The 20,424-nt window shown below is 48.9% G+C and overlaps 1 protein-coding gene across 1 annotated transcript; it reads left to right on the top strand.

Moving 5' to 3' along the window:
- Window positions 1-525: 525 nt before the first annotated feature.
- Window positions 526-3,767, top strand: LOC120698713 (cysteine proteinase inhibitor 3-like). Its single transcript, XM_039982423.1, has 4 exons — window positions 526-1,162; window positions 1,723-1,954; window positions 2,060-2,163; window positions 3,466-3,767. The coding sequence occupies exons 1-3, from the start codon at window positions 974-976 to the stop codon at window positions 2,161-2,163; spliced, it is 525 nt and encodes a 174-aa protein (XP_039838357.1). The 5' UTR covers window positions 526-973; the 3' UTR covers window positions 3,466-3,767.
- Window positions 3,768-20,424: the final 16,657 nt, after the last annotated feature.

Here is a 20,424-nt window from a genome sequence, read left to right as displayed (position 1 = left end):
ATCTGGAGATGCTCTAAGGATATGTTTGGTTTATGGAATATGATGAAGGCACTTTTGATAGTTTTTGGGTTTAGGGAATAAGTGGGATGAAGTTGTCACTAAAGGTAATGCGTTCATGTTCCTCTAATATGTGATTTCCTCAAGCCAATAAATTTAGAATGATCTGCATCCATTCCTCTAACCAAACATGAAGTGGGGACGATATCATTTAGAAAACTGTAGCAAGACCATATTTGGATATCATCATCATATGATGATGGTGTTAGCATATTTATCAAGATTACATGAATATCAGCGCTATCTGAATACAACAATAACATAACTTTTTGTCTCAAGCAAGTTGGGTAGGCTATAGATGAAACAAGAAAAAAACAAAAATTACAGTTCAAACACGTTGAAAGTTAGTCTCCAAGCGCTTCTATTCGAAACAACTTACGGCCCGTGTATGCGTATCTGATGAGGTTATGTATCCCTAGCGGCCCGTGTTGACAACTTACGCTTCGAGATAACGAGAAGCTTCGGATGTACTAGAAGGGGACCGTGGGTTGAACACTTGAACTGAGAGGTGGACATCGCAGTGCCGTGAGCCCGTGACGCGGTGGCGCCGCCGCCGGAGACGAAGGCAACAACCCGCGGCGGCCTTCTCGGCGGCTCGAACCGACACGCTTGGGCAGTTGGGCTCGGCCCATAGCCCGGAAGAGGACAAACCGGCCTCCGCGTCGGGACCCCGCCGCCCGATCCCGAAGCGCTGACGGCTCCGATCGGATCACGCGTCGCTGCCGCCTCCACGCCAACCTGCCCCCACCACCGGTCCACCCCGCGGCAGCTCGCTTTCCCCACCATCCCAAGCAAAGCGAGAGCACGAGCACGGGCACCCAGCCGGAGCAGCAGCCAAGCGCCACACGCCGCCGACGCGAACCAGCCAACCAACCGGCTGGTGGGTAGGCAGGTTAGGTAGGCAGCTCGGCTCACGATGGCGCCGCGCCGCGCCGCCCTCTTCGCCGCCGCGCTCCTCCTGGCCTCCGCCGCCGCGGCGGTCTCCGGGTTCCACCTCGGCGGGGACGAGAGCGGGCTCGTACGGGGCGTGCTCGCCGCGCTCCGCGAGCGGGCCGAGGCCGAGGACGCCGCGCGCTTCGCCATCGCCCACCACAACAGGAACCAGGTGCGCATCCCCGCGCTCTCCCCCTCTCCCCCCGGTGTCGACACCGATTCAGTGGGTGTGAACTCTATATGCACGGCGAGTGAATTGCATTGACTTGCGAGGTGACATCACCCGATCAGGTCAACGAACGTCCTCCCTCGAGAGGGGGAAAAGTTAGGTCCATGAATTCGCCAACTGGCTTCAATTCCAGCAACTTTTTGCTGGAGTTCTTAAACTTGGTCCCCTTTGAGAGCATGGTTTACTGGATACTATACTAGAACCAAGTTTCGAGATCTAATAGCTGAATTCTCTAGTTTTGTTGAACTGTGTGAGAAAAAAAATATGATGAGCCACATATGCAATGCCTAGTAATTTGGTCCTTGTTTCATGTTATTCCAAGGAGAAATTGAACTTTTAGTTTGTTCTCAATTGGACTATATACTGGGACCGGGACGTGACTCGAAAAGATAGCAGTGTTTTCTCGTATTAGTAGCCTAGTAGGATGATAACTCTCTCCATGGATGCACACCGCGCTGGGTTTCTTCTGAGTTCTATAATGTTCCGAGAATTTTCTTGTGCAGGGTGCTGCTTTGGAGTTGACACGGGTGCTGAAATCGAAGCGGCAGGTGGTGACCGGGACACTGCATGACCTGGTATTGGAGGCTGCTGATGCTGGAAAAAAGAGTCTGTACAGAGCAAAGGTTTGGGTGAAGCCATGGGAAGATTTCAAGTCAGTTGTTGAGTTTCGCCTTGTTGGAGACTCTGAGGTTGAATCCGAGCTTTCTGTTGCTTCTGATGGTAGCTCTGTTCAAGGTATTGGATCCTGGGTGTTTGGATAACATATTCGTTGAGAGTTATCCAATGTAATCTACCAGGATAAATATGTTGCCTGCTTATACATGATTTTACATTTTTCAGCCATTGCCAAGGTCTCTCTTGAAGCAGACATCGCACAAGAAGAGGCTCGCCTGCACACAGTTGAGAATGAAGGACTTTCCAACGGCTTCACATCGTCCTCCTAGGTATGATGCCCTCTCCTTTCATCTTCCTGGGCTACAAACTCTATTTCTGTTTGGTTAACCAACCTATGACCAAATGTGTCAATTACTTGTCAGTGCATGCAAATGCTATTATCATGATATTGTTTTGGTCCTGCACGTCTCTTTATTACTTGCATATTTGTTCATCGATACATGATACAAACTTAACAATGGCATTATAGTTGTTTTTAGTGCTGATGTGAGACCTTACTTTTGGCATCTAGAAGATTAGTTTCCGCTGGGCGCTTACTGTTAGTTGGCACAAACTAAACAATGGCATTATATTTGTTTTTAGTGCTGATGTGAGACCTTACTTTTGGCATCTAGAAGATTAGTTTCCACTGGGCGCTTACTGTTAGTCTGTTAGTTGAATACTGTTGCGGTTTAGTTACTTCTTTTTTTTATGAGCATTCAAAAATGAGGCCTTGATGGTTTTATGTGTTGACATGGTGCGTTGATGGTTCATCAAGGCCTTTTGTGCTATTAGTGGACAACCTGCTGTTTAGTTATGTTCTTAGCAAGAGTTTATATGCCTAAGCAGTTCAAAAATCTCCACGATACCTAAAGATGCATGTTATGGAAGTACACACCAATGCTAGACACTCCTCAACATATTATTTGCATCATGTGGTGGCATAGGCACATATCTCGTTCCATTAGCTTCGATCTGCAACTTTCGAGTCTGGACCATAGCCATATTTTGCTCTCTGTATAATTCACGATGTTTGCATACATTGTAATACCATATTAAATATAGTGACATAACTGGTTTGCTTTTGCATGAGATAGGTTCTTCCTTCTTATTTCATTAGCTTAGGAGTCCAGGTCATAATGAAATTGTTTTCAAGAGCCAGTTAATATCCAATACTCCAATGAACAATATATATGCATCCTTAGGTGTGCTGTGCTGTGATTGCATAGATCCGTAGAAAGAGCTTTAGTTTTGAGCACCAACTGAACTCTGTATCGCTGTTCTGTTTATTTGAACTTTTTGATATGTACTTGTTGGTAGTTACAACTTGCAATATTAGGTAACTGCATGTTTGATGTATTAATTACTGGGTTGCTTTAAAAAATATTCTAGGCGAAAGAAATCATGTACACTGTATTTGGATTTCTTGTGATATAATTAGTGCCATAAAAATTGGCATGGCAAAGAAAAATCATCTTTTGTACTTTACCAGTCTGCTTAGATATCCATTTTGTTTATGTTCCCACGTCCATACTCCCATGTTTGATCTTTGGTGTATTACTGATGTGTTTTGACCCATCTCTCAATTTCAGACATACTTGGTGTGACTAGAATTCCAGGAGGGGATGGAAGGTGTGAAGGTAGTAACTGAAGTCTTAAGGTATCTATAGATAGTAGGTCGCTGTCAAGCTGAAATGCTTCGACTCTTCTACCGGAATATGTATATTTTGTTTGGAACGTGGGAACATAGATCTGTATATTTCAGTTTTCACACTGTCCATTTCCATGTCTGTACATAAGGTGGCCAGTTCTTCTGTCTGTATGGCAGTAGTACTTCAACTGCATGCAAAATCGTCGTCTGGTTTTCAACTATTACAAGTAAATTCCAAAGTAATAGGACAAGAAAGGAGCCCATGTTGCCTTGACACCTTCGAGTGACGAAGAGTCAAACCGTCAAAGATAGCGTCCGGCCATCCCCAGACCCTATCCAGCTCGCGACAGTTGGGAGCGAGGGCTGGGAGAGCCACTAGACACCAGTTGGGTAGCCAATGAAAAATGAAAAAAAAAACAATTGCTGGACTGCTCAAAAACACCTAAATGCTCCATTAGCTTCTCTCTCTTTTTCTTTAAAAAACATATGGAATAACCTGAATAAGAATACATGGTCGAACGTGATACCAGATAACATGGATAATCTAGGAAGTGATGCCAGTAATATGTATACTCGAGCAAAAATGTATGGATATTTCAAATACCATGTGAGCAGGCTCGGTCTTGAGATTTTGGGGGCTCGGAGCGAGATTTATACTAAGGGCCCTTAGTAATAATAAATAAATAAATAATATATGGACAAATAGTATCATAAAATATTAATACCGAGCAATCTATAGATTACCTCAAAATTTTCTTTTAGTATTTTAGATGCGAAGTGGGTGACGATAGTATCAATATCGATTTCATCCAATAATTTCTAGATGACATGATAGTACTTTATGCTGAAATTAAAGATAAAATAAGTTAGCTATGAATGGGCTGTGTAGTAAATTAAAAAAAAAAGAAGAAGACAAGATTGATCCAGGAGAGAAACGATTATGGAATTAAACTAACATGAATAGATTATAGATGAATATAACTTGCCTGCCGCCTTGACGCTTGCGTGCTGCGTGCCTGCGTGCATCAGCAGACAACAATTCAGCTTCAGCACTGGTTGGCCGGTCCAGGCTTCCCGTCGAGCCTCGAGCGCTGCGTCTTGCCTGCAGCCTGCCGTCGCTCGTTGGCCGTCGTCGCGCAGCCGGCCTCGACAGTCGCGGCGGCCGGGCGTGGAACTGCAGAAGCAAGCGTGGAACACGGAAAGATAGACGCCGACGCCGAGATCGCGATTTGCTGCGAGCGGGGAAAGGAAACTGACGATTGGAATTTTGGAGTAACTGCACTCTAGCCTCAAACGTATACTATACATGTATACCTGGAGTGGGGGCCCGGGGCGGCCGCCCCGCTCGCCCCCCTCCAGGGCCGGGCCTGCATGTGAGGTAAAGAGAGGGTTTAGATGTTCACTAGGTTTATACCCGTGCGTTGCTACAGGAAGTATAAGACGTAGGAAGTAAAAGATCAAGTGTAAAAGAAGTAAATCTGCCAACAAATAACAGTAATCGTATATAACGTTGTTGTTGTTACAAAAAGTATTAAACCTGTAAGTACACCACTATCACCAAAATTCAATTAAATATACAAACAAATATATCGCAAATTTTAATTTGTATCCCTTCCTATGATGCGGCTAAGATAATCTTTTACGTTTGCAGGAAATAGTTTTTTTATAACAATTCACGTCTGACGCCAACAAATCGATGAAGTTCTCAGACACATAAGTATACATCCATATGTGATTGATAGTAACAATTAATAAAGAAACCATAATTTTTTTTTTCATAAAGTAGTATACTCACCGTAACAATTTCTGTGTTATCGATACTCTTCCACATAGGCATGTACTGCAGAACCAGGTAGCCCGGCAACTTTCCTATCAGCCATATTGTATAGAATAATCTGCAATATAAAATAATTAACAGGCATAGTCTGTAGTCCACATGATGCATAATTTATTTTTCAAAAAAATAAAAAAGTTAGTGATATAGTATGTTATAAAAACATATATAACTATCCGTTACAAAGAATCGTAGATTCATAAAATGCTTTGACATCACCTGTTATAATAATTCGACCTTTGGTACACACGAACTGCATAATAACAAACAGCTAGATTTCAACATTCCGCAGATATGCCTTTATCCATCCGTAATCTCTTGCAGATCTTTTATAGTTAATATAATATCGTAAGGTTAGCTTCGCACCCAACGCTTCTAATAAATGAGTTGCATCGATGCCAAATTAACTCTAATAATCTAGACTGATAGGCAAAATCATGATTCAGTAGTATACATGGCTGTGAAAGAGCGCGATGACAGCTCATACCCCTCGTGATGTCCTGCGTTAGGGCCATCTGCAGTACCATTAGCATTAGCATTAGCAATAGGACCATCTGCAGTAGATTTAAAAAGGGCTTCAGGTGGCAACAAAACTAAACTGGGTCGTCAGCTAAGAAAATGTATCAAGATTGGTATGCACAAAATCAGATATACCTGGTTCATTCTCCTTGTTGCTTGCATTACATTTCTTCCTCTTATACGCCTCACATTACTTCCTGTTCCGTTGCTCTCTTTGACCATCATCTGTCATAGAGGCAGAACGGACTCTATTCCGTTCTCTTCTATGAGACTATGATCACGCGCATCATCAACCATATCTGGTCCTGACACACATGCATAATTATCAAAAAGCGAATTATCAACGTCCGGAATTGTGAACCGAATAAATAATAGTACCAATGTTATTGTTGAGAGGACCCATCTGCACGCACAAGCATTCATCAGACAAATGCAGGCCCGTGAGATCGGTAGAACACCAGTTAGGGAGGAAGGCATACGAAACTTACATAGTCAGATCGCAGCTGCCTTGGAACGTGGAACGCGAGTTAGGGCGTGCTCCGGCGCGGTGACGGTTTGCGAAGAGCACCGTCGTGCGGAGAGGCGTCGGGGACGGCGGAGAGTGCCTGCCATAGAACGTGGAGCGCGGGTGACGGTCGTGCGGAGGCGTTCTCCGGCCCGACGCTGGCTTGCGGAGAGCCCACCGGAGCGACGGCGTACGACAGGCCGCGTGAAACGTCCCCTCATAAGAGAAGACTTAAAAGTGATACAATATCAGTCCCAGGAGGCTGATAACACTTTTATTATATCAGATGGTACATCACCGTACAGCTCTACACGGAAGTGGGCAGTGAAGCGCCACTATCGCGAGGATAACAACCAACACCCACACTACGATATTAACTACGAAAAAGGGGTCATCAGAGTCTTGCGCCATACGGAACTTCCTGCGGGTGACCCTATCCACATGCAAGGTTGGGTGTAGGACGGAACCTCTACTTGACGTCTTCAGGAACAAAGTCTGGGTCTTCGTCTGTAAAAATTAAGAATGGGGTGAGCACAAACATACTCAGCAAGTCCAACCACACCCACAGAGGGGGTATAAACATAATATAATGCACAGGGTAAATCAAGGATAAGGCTTGGGTTTAATTTGCGGAAAGTGATTTTTTATGCAGGGGTTCATTTGAAAGAAAGGATTTTCAAAACAAGTTTTCTGGTACCGAGTAACACGTAGAGTTGATCCACACAGGATCCCAGTTTTAAGTTGCTAGTTGCTACCGGACTCCTCATCCGCCGTAGCACACGGCACAACTGCCGGACACTTTTCTAAAACAACTCACGCCAACCCGTCCATCCCAGAAGAAACACTAGTTATGTGACCACACCGTAACTCGCCCAGTACCGTGGGCACGACTATTCGAATAGATTTTAACTCTGCAGAGGTGTGCAACTTTACCCACAAGCGGAGTACCGCAACTCGATCACCTTAGTGTCGGTGCAGATCCAAACAAAGCCATTACCCACCTTAGCTAGACCTGGCTAGCCATCACGGGATCCACCAAGGGGTCATTTACCTATCACAGAGGTTTTAACCAGGGCATAAGTCACACAGAGCTAATCCCTTTTCCTTGATCACCCGTTGCTCTCAGCTCTCCTGATGGCTATCAGACTAACTAGTGGGGTTTATGCTAAGCCGTTGCCCATTCAACGGTCGAGTGGTTTGCACGGTAATAGAGTTAGGTGGGATGACACACCAACTCGGTCCTTAGTTGTGACAAGATGGATGTCTCCCATCCTTGCTTAACCACACAGGTACAAGCACACCAATCGGCAAATCACACAGAAATGCCATTCATCCTGTCTAAACTCATCTTTCGAAAATTCCACATTTTCCCTTCCCACACACACTCACACATTTTCTTTTTATAAAATAAATTGTACCGAGTTTAAGGTCCTAAGCGTTCTAGCAGCGATTAACGTCCAAACGCATTCAGACACTAATCTAGGTGGTCAAGGAATGGTTATAACAAATCAAGGGGTGGCTATCCAACCATGTTTTAGCAGCAAAACAACATGCAGTTTTGAAACATGCCAATAGGTTTTGTTTTTAAAAACTAGGACAAAATATGCATCAAAGGATGGGATTGAACTTGCCGTCTTCAAAGCCTTCCGGGAAGTCCTGACCGAGGCACTGTCCTTCGGGTTCGGGGTCGCGGAACTGGTCCTCGTTTGCTTGCTCGCAGTACTGCTCATCGATGGGTTCTCCCTCATTCATACCGTGATCTACGACGCGTACAAACAAACACATAATCAAGAAAAAGAAATAAAAATTTTATCGTTGAGCTCGAATCGGAAACAATTATGATATGAAGATAGGAGTAATATTTCTAGACGGTTTCCTAATGGCATGGCCAAAACTATAATAGGAATGGCATGGTAAAGTTTCAGGTCGATCGGAGATTGTTTGGCGCATGAAATGATAGGTTACAGAGAGGTTTAGGGGTTAAACAAGGAGTCAGGGACCTGTTTGTAAATAGTGAAAGGACCTGATTAGAATTCTGGGGAATGTTTGGGTTATTCTAGAAAAGGGTAGGGTTTTATTCATAAATAAGTTTATATAGTGGAGAGTTTATTTGTAAATATAATAAAGGATAGGGCTTAATTTGCAAAAGGCCAAAGGGTGGAAGGGTTCTTAAACAAATAGAATAGAGGGAAGGGGGTTTTGGGCATATTTGCCCTCCTCTCTTTCCTCCCGACTGAAGAACAAGGGAGGGAGGGGCGGCTCGCCGGCGGCGGCCTGGGCCGGCGGCTCGGGGCGCGAGGGTGGCTCTGGAGTGAGGGAAAAGAGAGAGGGAGGAGAGAGAGGATCCGATCCCAGCCGTGGCTTGGGCCGGGGTGGTCCGAGGCGGCCCGGCCACGAGGGTGGGCGGCGGTAAGCGGCGGCGGCCGTGGTGGTGCCGCTGCGGAGCTTGGTGGCGGCCAAGGGGAAGGGGGAAAGTGAGAGGGGGCCAAGAGGGTCCTATCCCTACCTTGGCTCGAGCTGGGGTGTGGCGAAAAGATGGGGCGACGAGGGCGGGCGACGGCGGCCACGACGGCTCTGGGTGGCGGCGCGGCAAGACCGGAGAGGAGGGGCACGGGGGCGGCGTGGCTCGTGGTGGTGGTTGTGGAGCTCGGGGGCCTCTTTATAGCCGAGGAAAGGCGGTGGGGAGGGCTGAGCGCGTCGGGTGGCCGGCGGGGCAGCTCGCAGCCATTAATGGCGTTCGGAGCGGCACTAGCGGCGAGGCGGGACGGGATGTGTCGGGCAGTGGCGTGCAGCGGAGAGGCGGCTCGAGCGGCGAGGTGGCCAGAGGATGATGGGATGGGTCGAGCAGGGGTGGTCGGTGTGGCGCGTAGCTGGTGGCAGTTGCTGCGCTCGCCGGTGGGCGGCGCGGCGAGCAGTGCCGTGCGTGGTGCGCGTGGGCACGCACAGGAGCGGCCGGCGGCGAAGGCGGGCACGCACGTGGAGCACGTGGAGGCAGCTGGGAGCGGGACAAGCAGGCGCGTGCGCGCGGGCGGGCGGCGTGGCATGGACGCGGGCGAGCAGGTGTTGCGGCGTGCGCGGCTCGAGGCGCCGCGGCACGGCGAGAGTGTGCGTGCGCACGCGCGTGCGCACGCGTGGGCGCACGTGGGGCGCAGGCGTGTACCGCGCGTGGGGAGTGAGCGGCGGCGAGCTGCTGCGGCTGCGCGTGGGAGGGCGAGGTCGGGGAGCCGGGGCCGGGCATGCACTGGCCGAGCGGCGCTCGTGAGCGTTCGGGCGGAGAGGGAGGAGGGAGAGAGAAGGAAGGGAGGAGGGGAAAGAAAAAGAAAGGAAAAAAAGGAAAAGGGAAAAAGGGAAAAGAAAAGAAAAAGAAAAAGAAAAAGAGAGGAAGAGAGAGAGAGAGAGAGAGAGAGAGAGAGAGAGCGATCGTGCTCCGGCGGTGATTGCGGCCCCGGTCGGCCACGCGCAGCGGTCGCGTGCGCGCGCGGAACGAGGGCCACAGAGAAATGGGTCGGGGATTGGAAATCGGGTGGCGGGACAGAGAAAGGATTCCGGGAATTTGGCTTCAGGGTAGAAGATTTTTTAGCTCAACGATGAAAGACTTTGAAAATTATATTTAGCGTGTGATTTAACTGGGTGAATTTTCCGGGACGTTACAAACCTACCCCACTTAAAATGAATCTCGTCCTTGAGATTCGGCTGGCTCCTAAACAGATGGGGAAATTCTTTTTTAGAGCATCTCCACGTTCCCATGTAGCTTCTTCTACTCCGTGTCTGCTCCACTGGACTCTGCAATTCCGTACTTCGGAGTTTCTCGTCCTCCTGGTGACGGTGTCCAAAATCTTGACAGGCATTTCCTGGTACCGAAGGTCTGTTTGTAGATCTATCTCTTCTTCTGGCACATGCTCTTTCTCCGGTACTCTTAAACATCTCCTTAGCTGGGACACATGGAACACCGGGTGTATATCCGATACTCCTTCTGGTAACTCCAATCGGTATGCTACAGCTCCGACTTTCTCCAAAACTCGGTATGGTCCTATGTACCGAGGGGCCAACTTTCCTTGTACTTGAAATCTTCGAGTTCCCCGAATAGGTGAAACTTTAAGGTAGACGAACTCTCCCGGGTTGAAGCTTATTTCTCGTCTCTTCTTGTCTGCGTAGCTTTTCTGTCGAGATTGGGCGGCCTTCAGCTTTTCTCTAATCTCGGCCACTCTTTCTTCTGCTTCCTTTATGAGTGCGGGTCTAACTAGGGCATGTTCTCCAACTTCTGACCACATCAGGGGAGTTCTGCATTTTCTTCCATAGAGAGTTTCAAATGGCGACATTCCTAGACTTGCCTGGTAACTGTTGTTATATGAGAATTCTGCATAGGGTAAACTTTGTTCCCAATCCTTGCCATAGGTGAGGACACACGCTCGCAACATATCGTCCATTATCTGATTTACTCTTTCCGTTTGGCCATCCGTTTGTGGGTGATAGGCGGAGCTAAAATCCAATTTGGTGCCCATGGCTTTATGCAAACTTTTCCAAAACCTAGAGGTGAATTAGGTCCCTCTATCTGAAACAATTCTGCTAGGCACACCATGTAACTTTACTATATTTTCCACATAAAACTTGGCTTGCTTTTCTCCACCGTAGTTGGTCCGTACGGGGATGAAATGAGCCGCTTTAGTGAGCCGGTCTACTATTACCCATATGGAGTCATGTCCTTTCTGTGTTCTGGGCAAACCCACTACAAAGTCCATTCCTATCTCATCCCATTTCCAAACCGGGATGGGTAGGGGTTGCAACAATCCTGCTGGTTTCTGATGTTCGGCCTTGATCCTCTGACACGTATCACAGTGGGCGACAAATCGTGCAATATTCGCCTTCATTCCATTCCACCAGTATTTTTGTCTTAAATCTAGATACATTTTGGTGGATCCTGGGTGAATGGAATATGCTGAGTTATGAGCCTCGTCCATGATCACTTGCCGGAAGCCCCCTTCTTTGGGTACACAAATTCTATCCTTATACCACAAGGTTCCCTTATCATCTACTCGAAAATCCGGTGCTTTGTTTTCTCCAGTATGTTTGCGTATCTTCATTAAATCCTTATCCGAACCTTGACGCTTTCTGATTCTGTCTTCTAGTGTGGATTGGACGTTCAGCACGTGGCTGGAGTCTCGAGGGACAATGTGCGCATTCAATCGTACCATTTCCTCTCGCAGATGATCATCCTTGGGTCCGTAGGATTTCCGATTTAAGGCATCGGCCACTACGTTCGCTTTGTCGGGGTGGTAATGGATTTCCAAATTATAATCCTTAACCAATTCCAACCATCTTCTTTGCCTTAAGTTCAAATCCAGCTGGGTGAAGATATACTTCAAACTCTTATGGTCGGTGTAAATCTCACACTTATTTTCAATCAAATAATGTCTCCAAATCTTAAAGGCATGCACTACGGCTGTAAATTCCAAATCATGGGTTGGATAATTCTGCTCATGAGGCCTGAGTTGGCGGGAAGCGTATGCAACAACTTTCCCGTCTTGCATCAGTGCACACCCTAATCCTTTTCGGGACGCATCACAATAAATGACAAAATCCTGATGAATGTCCGGTAGGGTCAGTACTGGAGCGGTTGTCAAGCTTTGCTTTAACTCCTGAAAACTCTTTTCGCAGGATTCTGTCCAGACGAACTTCTTTTCCTTCTTAAGTAGTTCCGTCATGGGCTAGGCTATCTTGGAGAATCCCTCGATAAATCTTCGATAATACCCAGCTAATCCAAGAAAGCTTCTGATTTCACTAACATTAGTTGGTTGCTGCCAATTGGAAACCGTTTCGACTTTCTCAGGGTCGACTGCTACTCCTTCTGCGGTCAGAATATGTCCAAGAAAAGCTACTTTCTCTAACCAAAATTCACACTTGCTGAATTTTGCATAGAGTTTGTTTGCTCTCAACTTCTCCAAAACTACCTTCAGATGTTGCTCGTGCTCCTGGACACTCTTCGAGTAAATAAATATGTCGTCGATAAAGACTACGACAAACTTATCTAACTCGTCCATAAACACCTTGTTCATGAGGTTCATGAAATAAGCAGGTGCATTAGTTAGTCCAAAGGACATTACGGTGAACTCAAACAGCCCGTAACGGGTGACAAATGCTGTCTTTGGAATGTCGCTTTCTCTAATCTTGAGCTGAAAATATCCTGACCTCAGATCGATCTTAGAGAAGTACTTTTTCTTGATGGTAACTTCGTTCAGCGCCCGATAATCTACACACAACCTCATACTCACATCCTTCTTCTTGACAAATAGGACTGGGGCTCCCCAAGGCGACGAGCTTGGCCTGATGAAGCCAATTCATTGTAATTCTTCCAGTTGCTTCTTTAGTTCTGCCAATTCAGAAGCTGCCATCCTATAGGGTCTCTTGGCTATAGGAGAGGTTCCAGGGACAAGATCGATGACAAACTCTATATCCCTATCTGGTGGCATTCTGGGAAGTTCCTCAGGTAAAACAACTGAGTATTCGTTTATTACCGGGACTTCTTCCAAGGACTTGGCTTCCATGCTAAACACCATTGGGTTAGATCCACTTTCCTGGGTATGGCAGGTTACACGTACTCCTTCTGGGTTCGTTAGGTGTACCACTTTGTCAGTACAACCTATGAGACCATTGTGTCAGCTTAACCAGTCCATTCCAAGGATCACGTCTATTCTCTTAGACTTAAGTACTACTAGGTCTGCTAGAAATTCTACCCACTTAAATTGATCCTTACCCGTAGACAACCTAGTTGACACTTGATATCACCTCCAGGCGTCCGGGTTAATAGGGGTGTTTTTAGTAGTAATGTAGGTATATTGTGCTTTTCCACAAAACTTGAGGATATGAACGAGTGTGATGCTCCAGAATCAAATAGTACTGTTGCAAGAGCTGAGCTGACTAGGTACTCACCGAGCACTACGCCCTGAGCTCCTTGAGCCTCTTGCGCGTTGATGTGGTTGACGCATGCTCGTCCAAATAACTGCTGGGGCTGCCTCATTAGCTGACTGTTGTTGGTGGTGTTGCTGTTGTTGCGGATGGGCACTCGGTTGGCACCTGACAGAACTGGCCTTGGTCCATTCACCATGTTGGAGAAGGCTGATGTAGCAGGCTTGTTCTTGGCATATGGGCAGTTGGCAATGAAATGCCCTGTCTCTCGGCAGTTGAAACAGACCTTAGCATTACTGTTGTTGGTGGTGACCTGGCTTGCATTGCTCTGCGGGGTCTTTATGGTGTTCTGGCTCCTAAACTGTGTGTTAGGGGCCTGTGGGCCTGTCACATGAGACTGGGTCCTATACTGCATTGGGGCCTGATATCTTGGTGCCATATAGCTAGAATTTCTTGGTTTCTGGAAGCGGTCATGTTGGCGGGCCTTGCCTTCCAGAAACTTGCGCTTGTTATCTTTCCTTTCTTCAGCTTTGGCTCTCTCTGTGAGAATGGCTTTGTTCATCAAGGTGTTGAAATCCGGGTAGATCTGAAGGGTAAGCAGGGTTCGGAGTTCTGGGTTCAATCCTGTCTTGAACATGTCCTGCTTCTTTTCATCATCGTCTACTTCCTCGGGTGCATATCAGGCCAGCTCCATGAACTGATGGGTGTACTCTTCCACCGACATGCTTCCTTGCTGCAGTGCTCGGAACTCATCTGCCTTGCACTTCATTGTGGCTGAGGGGATATGGTAGCGGTGGAATTCCTTCACGAATTCCTTCCACGTGATGGTGGAGGCATCTTCGGCAGCGGCACAGTAATTCTCCCACCAGGCCAAGGCAGTCCCGGTGAGTTGGTGGGCTGCCAGGAGAACCTTGTCTCGATCCTGGCATTCGAACGGCTCGAGCTTCCTTTGGATCACACACAGCCAGTCGTCTGCATCCAAGGGGTTGCTGGATCCGGCAAAGGTGGGTGGCTTGGTCCTCAGAAAAGCTGTCAGCTTGTCGTTCATGGTCTGCTCTCGTGGCCGCTTGTTTACGAGAGCATTGGCCAGTGTTTCCAGTATGAGGGTCTGGTTATGTATTATCTGTACCAGGTCCCCAAGGGGTGGTGGTGGTGGCAGTGGCACTTCTCCTTGATTTTCTTCTTTGTTCTGGCTCACTTCCTGTTCTTCCTGAGGAGGGTTCTTCCCATTAGGCTGTACTCCTGCATCAGCGGCTGCAGGGGTCCGGTTGCAGGAGGCCCTTGTGCCGCTTCGGGAAGCCATTTGAAGATTGGGTAGGGTCTTTGTGAGATTGGGATTAAGATTACGTGATGTTTAAGTTGTTTAATTCGTATTTTTGAAAATGCAGAATCTTCCTTCCGCCGAAAGCACACAACAAGCACAAACGACTTTATTACTGCAAGAGAGGGTACAACACGGGGACAAGACTAGAACGCGTACCACACGTCCAGGTACAGGATCACACTAAAGGGTACAACTTAAGCCAGAGGGTCTGGGAGGGTACAACACTAGGGTGGCGTCGGGCGTTCTACTCGCGGGGCGAGCCTTCTTCCGGGACGGAGTGTGCGAGTAGTCCTTGCTCACCGTCCTCAAGGTTTCCATTTTCCAAGGGTTGCGTAGCAGCTTCTCTTTCAACGGCGGCAGTAGACCCTTCAGGGTTCTCGGGTGGGGCTTGTGGGTTTCCCAAGAGCGGTCCCCATCCTATGACAGGCGTCCCGAGTAGAATATGGTCTTCTCCATTTGCCGGGACTGGTGTTCCACTTCGGGTCCATTCTTGCATATGCCGGTCTCGGGCCTGTCTGAGGCTCTCCTGAGCAACCGCTTCGCTGCTGACCGCGGCTGCGGCAAGACCGGAGAGGAGGGGCACGGGGGCGGCGTGGCTCGTGGTGGTGGTTGTGGAGCTCGGGGGCCTCTGTATAGCCGAGGAAAGGCGGTGGGCAGGGCTGAGCGTGTCAGGTGGCCGGCGGGGCAGCTCGCAACCATTAAGGGCGTTCGGAGCGGCCCTAGCGGCGAGACGGGACGGGACGTGTCGGGCAGTGGTGTGCAGCGGAGAGGCGGCTCGAGCGGCGAGGCGGCCACATGATGACAGGATGGGTCGAGCAGGGGTGGTCGGCGTGGCGCGTAGCTGGTGGCAGTTGCTGCGCTCGCCGGTGGGCGGCGCGGCGAGTAGTGCCGCGGGTGGTGCACGTGGGTGCGCACAGGAGAGGCCGGCGGTGAAGGCGGGCACGCAAGTGGAGCGCGTGGAGGCAGCTAAGAGCGGGACGAGGGGGCGCGCGTGGAGGCAGCTGGGAGCGGGACGAGGGCGGGTGACGGCGGCGCTGGGTGGCGGCGCAGCAAGACCGGAGAGGAGGGGCAAGGGGGCGGCGTGGCTCATGGTGGTGGTTGTGGAGATCGGGGGCCTCTTTATAGCCGAGGAAAGGCGGTGGGGAGGGCTAAGTGCGTCGGGTGGCCGGCGGGGCAGCTCACAGCCATTAATGGCGTTCGGAGCGGCGCTTGTGGCGAGGCGGTACGGGACGTGTCGGGCAGTGGCGTGCAATGGAGAGGCGGCGTGAGCGGCGAGACGGCCACAGGATGATGGGATGGGTCGAGTAGGGGTGGTCGGCGTGGCGCGTAGCTGGTGGCTGTTGCTGCGCTCGCCGGCGGGCGGCGAGGCGAGCAGTGCCACGCGTGGTGCGCGTGGGCGCGCACAGGAGCGGCCGGCGGTGAAGGCGGGCACGCACGTGGAGCGCGTGGAGGCAGCTGGGAGCGGGACGAGCAGGCGCGTGCGCGCGGGCGGGCGGCGTGGCACGGACGCGGGCGTGTACCGCGCGCGGGGAGTGAGCGGCGGCGAGCTGCTGTGGCTGCGCGCGGGGGTGGCGAGGTCGGGGAACCGGGGCCGGGCGTGAGACGGCCGAGCGGCGCTCGGGAGCATGCGGGAGGAGAGGGAGGAGGGAGAGAGGAGGAAGGGAGGAGGAGAAAGAAAAAGAAAGAAAAAAAGGAAAATGGAAAAAGGGAAAAGAAAAAGAAAAAGAGAGGAAGAGAAAGAGAGAGAGAGAGAGAGCGATCGTGCTCCGGCAGCGATTGCGGCCCCGGTCGGCCACGCGCAGCGGTCGTGTGCGCGCGCGGAATGAGGGCCACAAAGAAATGGGTAGGGGATTAGAAATCGGGTGGCGGGACAGAGAAAGGATTCCAGGAATTAGGGTTCAGGGTAGAAGATTTTGAGCTCAACTGTGGAAGTCCCGCCTAAATTAATCCGGCTTAAGTGCGCTAACCATCATCAAAACGACAATCAGGGTTAACACGCACTTAAAACGGAGTAATCCGGCAGTGCTGTCGGGTAAAATCCCGATTAAACCACTTGAAACAGGATCGACAAAGCAGTTCAGAGCGTGCAACATTCCACAAATTTTACAGCACCGAGTATGAAATTGAATTATTATTACAAACCAAGTTTGAATTTATAAAAAGACAACAGAGTTCAAGTGCAGCAGAAAAATACACGATAGTCTAGCGACGATAGAACACGTCATGATGAAGCCCGTACATGACATCAATCACATCCTCAGATGTACCACATGAAAAACAAAGCCACAAGCAAGGCTGAGTATACTAATACTCAGCAAGGCTTACCTGATTAAGGGTATACTTAGCCCTTTATCTAGACATGCAAGGCTTTTGGCTTGAGGGGTTTGGTTTGCCAAAAAACAGTAAGAGTAGATCCTTAATTGCAGGTTTTAGCTTGCAGGTTCTAGTTCAATTAACCATTCTAGGTGAGCATCTATCCAATAGCATACATAGTGAAAACAATTATCTTTTATCATCCAACCAACCATATTGATCATCATCATCATATTTCACTTCTTACTCTATGTGGCAAAAGGGTTAAACAGTCCCAAACCATGAGAAGCGGACGATTCGAATCGAATTTGTTAACCTGGCCAGGCAGACCTAACACATACGCATGGGGATCGACGTCTCGCTTCGCCCACGTGACTTTTCCCTTCAATTCACGCTTCACGGAACAGGCCCACCGCCCTCAACTACAAGAATCCACCATATTTCTCGGCATGTGGTTAGTATGTTCAAAAGCTTAACCACCACTACCACACACTGCGGCCTTATCCATTTTCACTAAACAGACGGGGTATCACAAGTACCACAACCCCGCCCGTGAGCCTTATAGTTGCAGTATGTAGTAAACATTCAACTCCTATAATTCTCGCGAGTGACAGGAAATCACTCGACTTCTACCGAACCATTAGCCTAGCCAACTAGCGACCTACACATACTAGTGTTCAAGCATAGGTACCTAGAATCATGCAGCTAAGGTTCCAAGCAACTCCTGTAAACTTAAATGCGCAAGTAGATAAGAATAATAATAAATTGCATAAATTTTAAATAGATAGGACATGCTCCGGGGCTTGCCTGAGAATAACACTAGGTCAGTGTTAGTTAGAGAATAACTGCTCAGTGAGCATCTTCCTTCGGTCGTGCACATCGGGATCCATCCATCCATCTTCTAGATGTGTCCACCATTCACCGTCTTCTGGCTTGGCTTCAACGCCACATCCTTCACGTGGTTCATCTATCGTACCTAAATGAAATGCAGCAATGCATATGTATGAATGCACAGTTCCGAGTTGTTTAGCGATTTAGGTTTTATTATTTTTCCTCCACGATAAAGTTGTAGTCCAATATAAAGTGAGTTGGTATGGGAAAACCTGTCAATTAATATTTCCTGGGCAGTCATTTATAGAGTAGTAATTGTATCCATACTAACTCATAAAAGAGCTGGGTATGCTGTTTTTCTTTTATAGAAGTGCAGAGAAATATTTCTACCCACAAATAGTTCCCTAGGCCAGAAAATGTAAGTGCTGGTAATGAACTTTTAACTGAGTGTTGGTTATCCTAAGATGAGCTTACAGTAAATTTTTCAAAATTAAAACAGGAACATACAGAGCATGATAAATATAGCAAATTATAGCTGTATTTAACAAGATTCATTTTTTTCGACAAATGTACTAGGTTCTAGTGTCTCAAACTTTGGCAGTATGATAGAGTACCAATTTGCTGTTTTTGAAAACAAAAGAAAACGAAAACAAAATCTTGCATCTAGGCCCCTGGAATGATTTGGGGGCTTGCAAATGTGTCCCTGGCCGGATTGAAACAGGGGAAGGCGACAGGGGGGCGGCGCCGGCCGGTTTCCAGCGAATTTGATCGCCGGCAGCGAGGGAAAACAGGGGGAGGGGCACGAGGAGATCGGGGCGAACCTTCTGGTGGCTTTGGAGCTAGAGGGGGTGGTCGGACGGGGGCCGGCCACGGAGCTCTGCTCCAGGCGGCGACGGCGGGCGGCGGCGGCGGCAGTACGCCAGCGGTGCTAGGAGGCAGAGACCGGACTAGGGAGCTTCCCTGGGGCTAGAGGAACCCGTTCCCCATGTATGTTGGAGCCGAGACGGCCGGTGGTGGCGCGCCGGCATGAGCAGAGAGGAGGCGACAGCGATGGGTGTCGGAGGCGGCGCTCCGGTGGGTCTGAGTGGCGATGGCCGGGCCGAGGAGCTGCGGGACGTCGAGAAGAAGCTCGCTAGGGGTTGGGTTGGCGGCGAGGAAAAGCGGAGGAGGGGGCTCCGCGTGGAGGTGGCTCGACGGCGAGCAACGGCGGGCGGCGGCGTTGCTGAGCGACGGGAAGAAGAGGAGCTCGTCTCTGAGGTGCGATGGTGGAGAAGCGAAAATGAAATCGGCCTCGACGGATGGCTTAAGTGGTGGTGAATGGAAAGGCGACGCGTGGAATTGCCGATGTAAAGATCGGCGCCGGCGTCCTCTGCTCGACGGGCAAGAACAGGGGAGAGGGAGATGGTAGAGAGGAAATTTTGACCGCGTTTGACTCCGATTTTTCTCCAACAATTTGAACTGTGCTCTAAAAATTTTGAATACCAAAGTTGTTCAAAATTTTGAGATCTTCAACTTTTGTTTCTACCATTTTTTCGGTTGAGGCTTAGTTTTTGAATTATAAGTCAGATTCTACTAGTAAAGTTTGAAGTCCTTTTTGCAATTTCAAATTTTTCTTAAAAATGCACGCAACAACTTGAAAATTACCCAACATTAAAGTTGCTCTATTTTCGAAACCCTACAACTTTTGTTTTGGGCAAAACCTTATTTGATCCATATTTTTGAAGTTATGCCCTTGTTCCATTTATTTGTATTTTGAAATTATTATTATTTCACGCATTAATTGTGATAAGAATTATATACAAATGCATATTCAAACCTACACATTTATTATTTCCCAAGAGAAAAAAACTCGGCCGGGTGGGGAAAGACCGCCCCACCGGTATTAACTTAAGAAGAAGCCTCGGCTTCCCCGACCGAGAAAATCCCCGAACCCTGGCTCCGCCCTGACACTGGGAGACGTAACCCCTGTGAACTGTGCCTGGGCCATGTAAGGGTCCTCAGGCCGACCTGGGCCGTCTCACAACCAGTGCTTTGGCATACAGGGCCAGCGATGAGATTTTTTTACCCTCAGTCTGAAATTCGCTCCCACGGGGAGTCGAACTCAGGACCTGAGGGGTGCCGCCGGAGTGACTAACCAACTGGGCTAGCATCATTTGGCATTATTTCCCAAGAGAAATGCATAAATTTTAATTGCTCTTGTTTATTAAGCATGATTCTATGTTTAGTTTCTTTTGCTTAGCATTTTAAAACTCTGGGATGTCACATCAACGATGAAAGACTTCGAAAATTATATTTAGCATGTGATTTAACTGGGTGAATTTTCCGGGACGTTACACCACGGGTGACGGCCGTGCGACGCCGTGCTCCGGCACGGCGACAGCTTGCGGATAGCGCGCGCCGGCGTGCGGAGAGCCCACCGACAGGCTGAGCGCGGGTGGCAACCGTGCGATGGCGTGCACCGGCCCTGCGACGTCGTTCTCTTGCCCGGCGACGGCTTGCAGAGATCGCCGGGGATGACAGCGATGAAAGGGCGACAGCGTTCTCGGCAGCGACAGAGTTAGATCGACGGGCCGCTAAAGGAAAATAGTGTTTACTGCCGTGTCCCGCGAAGGGAATATGTCAGGCTTCCGTGATTTCCGGCAATCTCAAACTAATTGGGAGCGAGGGGTGA

This window comes from Panicum virgatum, chromosome 3K, assembly GCF_016808335.1.
Source record: "Panicum virgatum strain AP13 chromosome 3K, P.virgatum_v5, whole genome shotgun sequence".
Lineage (NCBI taxonomy): Eukaryota > Viridiplantae > Streptophyta > Magnoliopsida > Poales > Poaceae > Panicum > Panicum virgatum.
The sequence above is the reverse complement of the archived record's forward strand: the minus strand, read 5'-3'. Positions and strand labels throughout refer to the sequence as shown.

What these genes read in the sequence shown, in the direction of transcription:
- LOC120698713 (XM_039982423.1), top strand. Translation starts at nt 974, where the DNA reads ATGGCGCCGCGCCGCGCCGCCCTCTTCGCCGCCGCGCTCCTCCTGGCC. An exon ending in CCCACCACAACAGGAACCAG is followed by an intron (nt 1,163 to 1,722) that starts GTGCGCATCCCC and finishes TTTCTTGTGCAG; the next exon opens with GGTGCTGCTTTGGAGTTGAC. An exon ending in TGATGGTAGCTCTGTTCAAG is followed by an intron (nt 1,955 to 2,059) that starts GTATTGGATCCT and finishes TACATTTTTCAG; the next exon opens with CCATTGCCAAGGTCTCTCTT.